Below are 12678 nucleotides of genomic sequence, written 5' to 3'. Positions count from 1 at the left end.
ATTTACAAAGTTGTTTATGATATAGTTGTTTTAGGTATTGATTGTTCCGACGCCAATGTGAATGTGACCTTCTTTCTACCATTATCTCCAGTTTCCTCCTCAGCCCTCAAGCCCTGCCCCCTTAGCGGGCTCAAAATAATTTACTTTTTATTTTCTTGTTACAACATATATCTCATAATGAATGGTGTGACTAAAGTCATTGTATAAGGATTTACTGAGCTGTGAGGTTGAGCCTTCTGTGATTTTGTTTTCGCTCATTAGCTTAGTATGCTTCTATGCAACTTTCCCATGTCATTTCCCTGTGCTCCTACAACGGTGTCAGTACTGTGAAATTTGTAGGTGCTGTGTGGCCTCCTTTGTGCCTACACACTCCAGGAGTTGTGATGATTCAGCAGCTTGGTGTTTCTCTGAGATTAGTGGGGAAGATGGATGTTTGTAAGCCATGTGGATGTGTGTGGGGGCCTCGTCCCTCTTGGCAGGGTGGGTACTTGGCCTACCCCAGTTACTGATAAGGCTCCAGAGAGCTTGACCTTGAGACTGAACCTGCCTGTGATGATTCAGCCAAGATTAATCCCTGATTGCATTTTTATTGTTTAATAGTGTATTTTACCCTCTAATGGCCTATGAATTGTATAATTTATTGAGAATTGACCAGTTGTACTTTTTATTTTTAGCAAGAGTACTTCATAAATGATGTTGGCTCTTCAGTAAAATAGGAATTTACTATTTACCATTTTGTTTTGCTGTAGTTCAGTTCATATAAAAAAGATATGATAAATACTTTTTTTTTAATTTTAGGGTTTAAATTTCAGAGTTTATTCTACAGTAATCTCAGTGAGGACAAATTTATTCTTAATTTTAGCTTTTCACTAAATTCTGAGTTGATATGCTCCAGTTCTTTTAAGTTATAATCCTAGTTTTTAAATTATCTGGTTTATGATTATTGAACTTCCTCTGATTGGATTTTGAGTGCTTTGTTGGTAATAGTCTTAGGTAGTTTTCTTTCTCTGTGCTATAGCAAAGGATACCTAATAGTTTCATTTATTTCTGACCCAGACTTAGAATAAGATCTTTTCCGTGAAACTGAGTTATTTAAGTGTGAGATGGTGATGACCTTAGTTTGTATACTGGGAATATTTTTGTTACCTAATTCATTGGTTAAAACTAAATTTAGGAAATACATCAGTGTATTTACTTACTTGATTGTTTTTAAGAGAAAATATGTTGGGTTTTCAAAACTATGTTTTCAGTAACTCAGACTAGAAATTACAAGGAGTTATAGCAACAATTTGGTAACTTTTGAAATGTTTGCATATGATTGTAAGAATGACTGAAAGAGAATTTTCTTGTTCCATAGTTGCTTACTTTTTCCTAAGCTTATCAATTAGTACACATTATTTCATTCACTAATCAGGATTATGTATAATATTAAAATAATGTAAAAAAAGGTTTTAATAAATGACTTCTGTTATTTCTCTGGAAGATTTGACCTACAGACCTGTTTTCTTTTACATTAAAGTTTAAAAATTGTTAGAAATGAACTTTTATTTTCTTTCTGTAATTTAAATAGCTCGGGCTGGAGCGATAGCACAGCGGTAGGGCATTTGCCTTACAAGCGGCCAACATGGCCGACCCGAGTTCGATTCCTCCGCCCCTCTCGGAGAGCCTGGCAAGCCACCGAGAGTATCTCGCCCGCACGGCAGAGCCTAGCAAGCTCCCCGTGATGTATTCGATATGCCAAACACAGTAACAACAAAATCTCCAATGGAGATGTTACTGGGCCCGCTCGAGCAATTTAAATAGGGTATTGACAGGCCATTATAGAATCATCCTTGCAATTGGATTTATCCTTGCAACTTAAATATTACACTGGAAATCTACATGAAACAGCAGTTTTAATTTTATTTTTTCTTTTTGGGTCACACCTGGCGATGCACAAGGGTTACTCCTGGCTCTGCACTCAGGAATTACTCCTGGCAGTGCTTGGGGGACCATACGGGATAATGGGAATCAAACTTGGGGTCGACTGTGTGCATAGCAAATGCACTATCTGCTGTACTATTGCTCCAACCCCTGCAGTTTTTTTTTTTTAAGTTTATTTTGACATGCCATGATTTAGAATACTGTGATAGTACAGACACACACCATCCCATCAGAACACCCACCTTCGAGGGTCCACTTCCCTCCAGTGTCCCACCCCTGAAATCTCAGCTTTGTTGACCATCTCTCTCATTCTTGCCTTTGACCATTTGTGAAACAACAATTTCTAGAAATGAGTTGGCAGGTTGTGCAGAGCACAGATTCTCTAGGGAATGGAAACAGGTGAAGTACACTCATGAAATGCTTTAGTTTATGACCTGGTGATTTTTGTCAGGTATCAGTACATAAAGGGAGTTCTGAAGTACAAGACCAGCTGTCTTCGTAGAGTTGAGAATTGGGAAATCAGAAAAGTCAAAATATCTAGTTTTTTAAGGCAAGTCAGCAGTGAATCAAGAACTGCCCAGGATTGAAAGTTTTAAAGTTTGCATAGAGCTGCTCAGCTTGCGTCTTAAGTTTAATACCTACTACAGCATGAGTGACTTTTTTTTGGGGGGGGGGGTGGGGTGGTGGAGGGAAGAGGAAACCTTTGGAAAGGAACAGAGGAAAATACCCAAAGCACACACAAGACAGAAGAGTTGATATTCCCGTTTGAGTGGAGAATCCTCCGTTTCACAGGATTCAAGAAGAATACAGTTGGACCTGGGATGTACTACTCTAGAAATTAGCTGTAGCTAACCTATCAGAGCTTAAAAGTGAGTCTTGAAAATTTTGAACTGTTTCACAGTAACTGCATCTCAGAAAAGAGATTCAAGGACATTTTAAATCATATAATAAATTACATAATGGCTAGCATTCAAATGAAATTCAGTAAAGATAGATTTGTGAAATTCAGTAAGCAGATTCATAGACATAATTACTAAATAAGAATATAAAAGGTAAAGGCCCTCCCGTTGATCGTCGATTTGCTCGAGCGGGCCCAGTAACGTCTCCATTGGAGACTTTGTTGTTACTGTGTTTTGCATATTGAATACCAATAGCTTGCCGGGCTCTCCGAGAGGGGCGGAGGAATCAAACTCGGGTTGGCTATGTTGGCCGCTTGTAAGGCGAACGCCCTACCGCTGTGCTATCGCTCCAGCCCAAATAAGAATATATTAGAACAAATATTATATTGACTCCACATGTTCTAGAAGATAGATGAGAACATAGGCATACTGAGGAAAGACATGAAAGAGTTGGAAAACACAAGTAGACTTTCTAAAAAAAAAAGTGTCTTCCATTGGAACTGGATAAATTAAAGATAATTTGATACCGCAAAAGAAAAGAATAGTGAATTTAAAGACATGGCAGAGTGAAATACTCACATAAAATATCAAAACTGAGCAGAATATTAGCAAACTGCTGTATATTCAAGCAGTCTGGCATTTTGTTGTCTTGTTTTATGAGCCACACCCACAGGTACTCAGGGCTTACTTCTGGCTCTGTGCTCAGGCATCATTCCTGGATGGGATTTCAGGGACCATATGGGTTGCTGGGTATTGATCTCAGGTCAGCTGCATGCAAGGGAAATGCCTTCTCTGCTATACTATCACTTTGGCCCTCAAGCAGACTATCAGGTTCACCAAGAATCCCAGAGTTGGAGACATAAAATATATTTAAAGAATTAATGATTTTGGGTTTTCCAAATTTGATTAAAACTGTTATCCTGTAAACTAGAGTGACGTTTAGAGCAAAAAGAATATGAGTAAATTACACCAAAATATATATTTCAATTGCTTAAAATACAACTTAGAGAATAGTTTAATCCAGCCAGATGATGTGGGTAGGAAAAAGTACTGTAGAGGAGAGAAGATAAAAGTGCATCGTTTTTAGTTGCTTAAAAGCAGTATCAACTACTGAAAGAAAAAGTCATGAATTTAGAATTTTATATACAAGAAAAAAAACTGTTGTAAACAAAGATAATATATATCCTTATACTGGTAAAACCCAAAAAAAATTGTCACTTGTAGACTATTATAGGACATGTAAAAAACACTTTTATATAAAGGCATGTGATATGAATGAAAATAATTATCTATTCAAAGTATAAAAGTTATCAGAAATGGTAAAGTAGGTAGATATAAAATATATCTTTATCTTTTTATTATCTTTTTTTTTTTTTTTGCTTTTTGGGTCACACCCAGAAATGCACAGGGGTTACTCCTGGTTCATGCATTCAGGAATTATTCCTGGCCGTGCTCAGGAGATCATATCAGATGCTGGGAATTTAACCCAGGTCAGGCTGCATGCAAGGCAAACGCCCTACCTGCTGTGCTATTGCTCCAGCCCCACTTTTTCTTATCTATTAATGTGGAAGAAAATATAGAAAATCCTGTAGGAAATGACAAGTGCCCTACACATTGTACTATCTCTCCTGCCCTTTAAATGAGTTTATAGTGAAAATATTTCCAATAAAGAAAGACTTCTGAAGAGCACTGGTGAATTTTACCAAATAACACCTATCATATCCAAATTGTTTCCCAAATGATGTAGAGAGTAATGGACAGATATTTAACATAAATGCAAAGTTATGAAGCTTATATTTAGTGAATGATATGTGTATATATGTGGTGTATACGTGTATGCATGTATGTGTATACACATATATATAACACTATACCTCATATTTAATATTTAAATAAAAAGGTAGGGTCTAATTTCTAAACTGATCTCTAAACTAAGTGAAATGTTTGTGCTATATGTCCATAAGTTTATGTTTATTTAGCTTGTTCCTGGTTTATGTAAAAAGCGTTTACCTTGAGTTTTAATTCACATTTTTGTAAGCATACAAATTAAACATTAAAGAAATTTGGGGGCCTACAGAGTTATCTCTGGCATGACATGTGGTTTCCTGAGCAATGCCAGAAGTGATCACCATTATGACCACTAGGTGTAGCCCCCCCAAAACAGCAACAATAAAAAATTATTTTATATTATTCGTAGTGAGGGTTTAGAATTTAAGGTTTTTCACAAAATGCTTCCCCTCCTCTTCCTATTCTCCCGACCAAGGAATTACTTGCATTCCTTTCCATGGTTGTTACTACAGTCAAATTTATTTATTTTTTTTACATTGGCACAAATCTATTCCATGGAACTATGTTATCAGTTCAGAATGTCTAGTTGGTACAGATCTTGGGTGTGTGTGGTCAGAGAAATTTCTGATTGCTCTTTAGCTTGTGACTTTGTAACAGTGCCCCTCTTTCATTGAACGACTCCCATTTTATCTGATGTCTAAATGATAAATTTTGAGTATACTTGGGAAGAATTCCTTATTTTGTGGTTAGGAAGTTTCTGCAGATGATTTTTCAGTTCATGAAAAATTACATATTTTTATCAATAGTGGGCTGGAGCGATAGCACAGCAGGTAGGGCGCTCGCCTTACACGCGGCCAACATGGCCAACCCGAGTTTGATTCCTCCGCCCCTCTCGGAGAGCCCGGCAAGCTACCGAGAGTATTCGATATGCCAGACACAGTAACAACAAAGTCTCCGATGGAGACGTTACTGGGCCCGCTCGAGCAAATCGACGATCAACGGGAGGGCCTTTACCTTTTACCTTTACCTTTATCAATAGTAAGTATAAAAATTCCTGTATTTTTTAAATCATAACCAAAGTATTGGGAGAAATGTAATTTTAAAAACAGTACTATTCTGTTTTTAGGCAGTTCTTTACTATTTAATACCTCTTTATTTCAATGGCTATTCTTTATCCTGGATCTGGAGACAGTTATCAGTGACTTATAGTTTGGTTTCATGGTTGGTTGTTTTACAAACAGAATGAAAAGCAAGTGATAGAAACCTGGTAAAGTACAAAGAATGGAGTTTGTGCGTTGCTGAGTACATTTGGATTTCAAGGTCGTCAGAAGTCTTTTTCAAAAAATATATGTTCATTACTCACAATATTGACATCAACACTTTAGCGGAATCACTTTCCTACTACAGATATAGAACTGAAACATTTATTCCTTTAAAATATTTTTCTTTAGTGCTTAGACAAATTTGCTTTTGAAACAGTTTATTCATTTCTGTCTCACTGACTTATAGATACACCACACACACACACACACACACACACACACAACATTACACTCAGATTGCACTTAGTGTTCCCCCAAAGGCTTAAGTTAAGTGATTTACAAAATCCTTGACATCGGAGGAGAAGTTTATTCTCATCTTTGTTAAAATGAAAAGACATTGAAGGTCTGGAGAAATAGTAGAGGGGTTAAGGCACTCAGCCTGCCCTGGGACAGCCAATAGTTTATGGCCTCAGCCCGACCAGAAGTGATCCCTGCCCCAAGCCTGGAGTAAACCACAAGCACCACTGAGCTCCAACCTCCCACATCCCCACCCCTAAATAAGAATCACTCAGAACAGAATAGTATTCTCTGAGGACCTGCTGTAAAAGAAAGAATTTTGTCACATTTTAAAAAATACTTTAAAAAGTTCCACTTGAATTTGATCACTTTTGAGGGTGTTGGGACCCCCAAGCAGGGTTCTGGAGGCCCAGGGCTTCCACCAATAACAGTTGGCCAGAGGTTGGCGGTTCAGTGCCAGGGCCTGAGGATGCAGTGCTGTTTGTGCCCTTTGGTGCTAACTGGGATTTCTCCCCTGTGTTGTTCTGGGGTTATTCGATAGCACAATGGTAGGGCATTTGCCTTGCATGCAGCTGGCCCAGCCGACCCGGGTTTGATTCCTCCGCCCCTCTCAGAGAGCCCAGCAAGCTACCGAGAGTATCTCGCCCACGATGTATTCGATATGCCAAACACAGTAACAACAAGTCTCACAATGTTAATGGGCCCGCTCAAGGAAATCGTTTAACAGCCAGAGGACTGTTCTACGGTGCTACAATTGCTCTGGGGTGTTAGGGCCTGTCCCGTGCTGGTTGGGAGAACAGATGGGTCTGGGCACTGAGCCTGGGCTGGCAGCATGCAGTACCTTCACCCCTGTGCAAAATCAGCGTTTGGGTTTGAGTTTTAGTGGAAATGTTGTAGTTTTTCTATGTAGGCCTGAAAGAGAGGATTTATGTATGAGTTAATGTTTGATACATAATCACGGTCACAGTCCTCCTGTTGTTCATCAGTTTGCTTGAGCCGTCCCAGTAACGTCTCCATCATGAGACTTGTTGTTACTGTGTTTGGCATATTGAATTTGTCACAGGTAGCTTGCCAGGCTTTGCCATGTGGGCGAGATACTCTCGGTAGCTTACTGGGCTCTCCCAGAGGGGCGGAGGAATTGAACCTGGCTCGGCTGGGTTGACGGTGCACAAGGAAAATGCCCTACTGCTGTGATATATAATAATTTTATCCAATATTTTACTGACCTGTTGTTCAGTAATTATCTTGTTCAGTTATACAGTATTATTATTATTGTCTAGAGTAAAACTAATATTTTAAAAAACTTAGATTTTAAAGTATTGGGGCCAAAGTTACATATTTTAATGTGCAAGAAATAATTCATTCAGTGCTCTAAGCAGTCACTTTATTATTTGATTGCTTGCAAGTAGTAAGAAAAGCTAGAGTATTTTTTAATATTTTGTCCTTATGCAGTTATAAGCATTGTAATGAAAATAAAATTTGTATTTGAAATTCAATTTTAAAATTTTTCAATGTGTTTGGAAGTTTAACAATAGAAATCAGTGTTGCTTTTGAACAGAATATTAAAATAAATCTTTTTTTTTTTTTTTTTTGGTTTTGAGGTTACGCTTGGCAGTGTTCAGGGATTAATCCAAAGTGGTGCTTAGGATTTATTCTTGCTCTGTGCTCAGGGCTTTCTCCTGATGGGGTTTGGGGGACCATTTGGGGCCCCAGAGATTGAACCCGGGTCAGCCACACGCAAGGCAAGTAGCCTGCCTGCTGTCCTATTGCTCCAGTTCCATTTCTTATTTCCTACTAAGAAATCATTCTCAGCACAAATCTGTTGAAATATCTTAATCTGTATGCGTGTAACATAAAAGCAGCCGAATTAAAATTTATATACAACTCTTACTGTGAAGTGATTCCAGTAATTAATGTGCTAAGTACAGTAGGTAGGTACTATTCAGTTTTCACACTGTTTTTAATTAGTGTATATTTTGATAGGTAAAATACCTAACTTGCTTTCTAGAAAATTGTTCTTTAATATGCCTCTTGATGAGAACAGTAAAAAGGCTTCACATGTTTAACTTTTTAAAAAGGCTAATAATTCAATATTCTTGCTTTTAAATGTATCAGAAAAGGCCGTAGAATGCTTTTTCTTCTAATTTCATCAAAATTAAAAACGCCAGCTTTTTAATCCATTGTGAGCTTTACTATTGTGATGACTTCTTATAACATGCTGCATTTTTAAAGAACTTTTAGAACTGTATATACTGTTCCTTTGTGACTAAGGCTAAAAAAGCCACAAAACCTTCCCTCTCTTTATTTTATTTTATTTTTTGTTTTTGGGGCCACACCTGATAGTGTGTGGCCCAACTCTTTGCGTGTTTCCCTATCTATACAGAATTCATGTTCCTCTGTTACAGTTTTTGTATAACTCTTGTTTATTAGTTTTTTTCGGTCATCTGTTTTCCATTTGTTCTGCCCTTGTTCTCTTTTTACCCATTTATTATTATTTTTTGTTTTTAAAGGAAGTAGAAACATTTATTGGAAAGTAGAAAAGGAACTCCCCATCAGGAAAAGAACTTGGTATAGGACTAAATTAAGTAAAACTAATTTTGTGGGATTTTAAAGGAAAAGTGGGAAGGAACTTAGTATAGGACTAAAGTAAGGCTAGTTTTGTATTTTTTTTTTTTTTTTAAGAATACTGGGTCTTTGTGTTAAAGAGAATGCAAGGAAGTTAAAGATAAGGGATTTTGTGTGTGTGTGTGTGTGTGTGTGTGTGTATCCACTTTTAAATGAAAATTGAATTCTTTACATTCTTTTTTTTTTTTTTTTTGGCAAGAAGGTTACAGAGAATGCAAGGATTTAACAGATCCTTGTGTGGCCATTTCCTTAGGTATTGTCCATTATCCTAGGATGAGCCTAAACTCTGAGGCAGAAATTTTGTTGGATACTTGGTAACTCCCTATGTATCAAATTGCCCAGGAAGTTGACCTCAGGTTTCTTTCTTCAAGGCTTATGGCCATCACACTACAGATGATGGTTAGAGTGCAACCATGGATGCTGGTGACCGTATTGTGGACTGCCAGGGCTACCCCTTCCTAATAACACCTTGACTGAACTCTACCCCTGTGTGATGCCCCAAAGTCAGCCGATAAGTACCTGATTGTAATCAAGGTTTCATATTTGGGGCGGTGGCAGGGGAGAAGGAAGCCTCAGTTTCCCCTGCTAACTGCAGTGAGTAGTCTCATTTTTGACTGCCCCCATCTTATAACATCGAATACTTATTTATACAGTGTTTAATTTTATTTTAAAAATAATTTTCTATAATGGTAATTTATTTAACATGAAAATTATATGGTTTTGTTTGAAATTTATAGTTTTTTTTGTGTGTATGTCATGGTCACACCCATCAGTACTCTGGACTTACTCCGGACTCTGTTCTTATGGATCACTCCTGGTGGGCTCAGGGGACCATTTGGGGCACTGGGGACCCTGGTCAGCCTTTTGCAAGTGCCTGTCATACTCGGTCTCTGGCCCCCCAGTCATTTATAGTTTTGATGACCACAGTTGCTGCATCTCTCCTTCACCAGGAGTTTAGAACGTCTAACCATAGTCCTTAGGTTACTAGCCCATCTCATCATTTTCTTGTTTTTTCCCCTGAAGCTTAATTTCTTTTTTAAATTTTTATTTAAATATAGAAAAAGCAACAAATATTGATACAAATCAAGAATTAAAATGGATTAGATAAAAGATGCAATATTAAAATCAACAGGTATAGAAAATCCATTTATTTGATAACTGTTATATTTGCTTATAGGGTTAAGTCCATGTCTTAAGATGTTAAGAATATATTAAGCTGTTTTGTTTTTTTTTTCTTGCTTTGGGTGGTGTCATGCAGCCACGTATGTGGCCATGTGGTCTAGAGATTTCAGGATCCATGGACTGGACAGTGAATTTATATGATGGTGACTATGGGAAGTGGGCTTGGTTCCCGGGACTTTCAGAGGTACGGTAGGTGGGGGAGAGGCTCCCCACCCCAGCTCTGAAAGAATCAGCGTTCTCACCTGGGCACACGGATGCCTGACATTATTTGTATATTGGTGTCTCTGCAGAGAATATATGTGAAGTGTTGGAGTTGAGGCCTTTGCATGACTGTAGTGGTGGGGTGAGGGTGCTGAGCAGAGCTTCAGCTGCCCGGGGGTTCAGAGTGTTCAGCCATGGGGACTGGTGATTCCATAAATTTTAGTTGCCTGGCCTGCATCTCCTGGGAGAGTTGGTTGGGAATAGGTGGGAAAGGGCTGGTATGTAAGTCAGCATGGCAACAGCTGTAGGAGAACCTAGTCTCATCATTTTCTCCTGCCTTCTTCCCCTGCTTGATTACTTCAGTTCTGTAATCCAATGCCAAGGGTTTATCATTGTTCCAATCTGTTTCTTTTTTTGTTGCTCACTCACAGATGAGTGAACTCATCTGATACCAGCCCTTTCCTCTGACTTGTTTTGCTTATCAAGATTCCCTGCAGGTCTCTTCGTGTTTCAGCAAAGTACCTGATTTTACCTTTCTATATAAATGCATATTATTCCATTCTGTGTATGCGTGTACATGTGTGTGCCCAGGCATAAAAGAAAATATTGTGACTTCGCATATAAAAGTTTGCATATGTTTATTTCTTATGTGGAAATGTTTATTGTTTCTCTCTGTTTTTCAGAATAATTATAAACATTTGTCCCTGTAATTAGTATTTATTTTTAGAAATTCAGTTATATAGAGATTATTTTTTAAATTGATCTAATCTGTTAGTGCAGCTAGGTTTCGTTGATAAAATGTGGTTGTAATTACTTTGCAATTATTTTTTAGGTATGACTTACTCTTAAAAAACTAAGGATACATTTTATTTTTAATCATGTCAGTAATACATATCTTCCTTATGTTGACTTAGTAAATAAACCAGAAAGAATTAAAATAGTGTCAGTATCAAATTGTCTCAGGAGAATTGCCCAGAGGGCCAAATTAATATGAAATGTAAATAAAAGGTAGAATGTAAAAAACTTGGAATGTAGAGTGAAAAAATATGGATGGATTTTAACTTAGAAAACATGAAAAATTTTTTAAACGTTTGTCGTGGTATCCTTTGTGACTTGTATGATATTTAATTTTTGTTGTAGTTTCTTTCTAACATGGAGTTCCCCATCCGTCTCTCTAGGCTATCCACTCTGTTGCTTGGCATCATGAAGGAAAACAGTTTATTTGTAGTCATTCCGATGGCACCTTGACCATATGGAACGTGAGGTCCCCTGCCAAGCCTATGCAGACAATCACTCCACATGGTAAGAATGGATTTCTTTGAAAACCTACATCCATTCTGATGAGCTGTGTACTTTTGTTGGAGTTTGGATTTGTTTATCTGTTCTTGACAATATGAAAGTTTTTTATTTTGTTTTGAGATATTAAAATATACATATAATGTGTAATCACTGGGATTGCATCTCACGTTAATTATATTCGTAGTTAATATTTCAAATTTGAGCTTAGAGAAAAATGAATGCTTCATTATCTTCTGAATATTGTTTCTCTTATAGCTCAAAAAATAATTTTGTAAGTGATATAAGGACTTACTCAGATTTCTGTCATATCAGAGTTTCTGGTTGCAAGTTCTTTCTGTCTAGCAACATAACGTATAATATTTATATATAATAACAGAGTATTGGAATTCTTCAAACTATAAACTTCTAAAAGTAACTGTCTACTCTTTGGGTTTTCTGAATTCCTAGAGCCAAGAGGGTTGGGGGGCCTAGGATTTAAAGGAATTCTTCAGAGTACTCTCAAGATTAGGGACCAGGATACTAATAGAAGAAAGAAGACAGTGTTAAAAACTGAAGCCTACAATTTCAAGAACAATTCTCTGAATGCATGCATAAATAAGCTTGTAGCAAATTAAAGCATGGGCTTTTCCAGACGATGATGCTAACCAAGTATTCCACAATATGTGGCTTCAAGCATTCTTATTTTCACCCAGAAAACATAAAGTCAGTTTGGTTTTGAAATTTTTAGACTGTGGTAATCAGACTGTAGCCATCTTTTCACAAAATGGTCTGCCTGCTTTTCCTGTGGGAGCCTGAAGTTTGCTCAGCGGTGAAGCAGAGTGCCCCCAGACGGGCTCCAGTACAAACTCTGACCATCTGGCCTCAGGTGTGCTTCCTGGTAGATGGCATTTCAGGAAGTTCGCTCTTTACTAGCCCAAGTAAACTGGTTGGATTGCTCCAGGAGAGGATGCCCGGAGTCACGAGCCCTGTTCCCTCACACTTCCCACAGCTGCCCCACCCACCCTGTGCTGGTTATCAGCCTTCCACCTGCCTGCCGAGTCCTTTCGTCCCAGGGTATCACTGAACCCTCTCACATCTAAGAACAAATCTAGCACTGAAGCTTCTAGGAAGGGATTATATTAGTTTTGCACTTCTAAATTAAGGTAAATTTTAATTTTTTTTTCTATTAGCATGTGTTAACTTTGCAAAATAAATTGTTAACA

The 12678-nt window shown here is 37.7% G+C and overlaps 1 protein-coding gene across 6 annotated transcripts in view; it reads left to right on the top strand.

Moving 5' to 3' along the window:
* The window catches only part of STXBP5 (syntaxin binding protein 5), a 180483-nt gene that overhangs the window by 56828 nt on the left and 110977 nt on the right, over positions 1-12678 (top strand). For all 6 annotated transcript variants that reach the window (XM_056126390.1, XM_056126389.1, XM_056126394.1 and 3 more), the window contains exon 8: positions 11356-11479. In XM_056126390.1, coding sequence (XP_055982365.1) covers positions 11356-11479 — 124 coding nt within the window. The remainder of the gene's footprint in view (positions 1-11355; positions 11480-12678) is intronic.

Source organism: Sorex fumeus, unplaced genomic scaffold (genome assembly GCF_029834395.1).
Source record: "Sorex fumeus unplaced genomic scaffold, SorFum_2.1 ptg000061l, whole genome shotgun sequence".
Lineage (NCBI taxonomy): Eukaryota > Metazoa > Chordata > Mammalia > Eulipotyphla > Soricidae > Sorex > Sorex fumeus.
The sequence above is the reverse complement of the archived record's forward strand: the minus strand, read 5'-3'. Positions and strand labels throughout refer to the sequence as shown.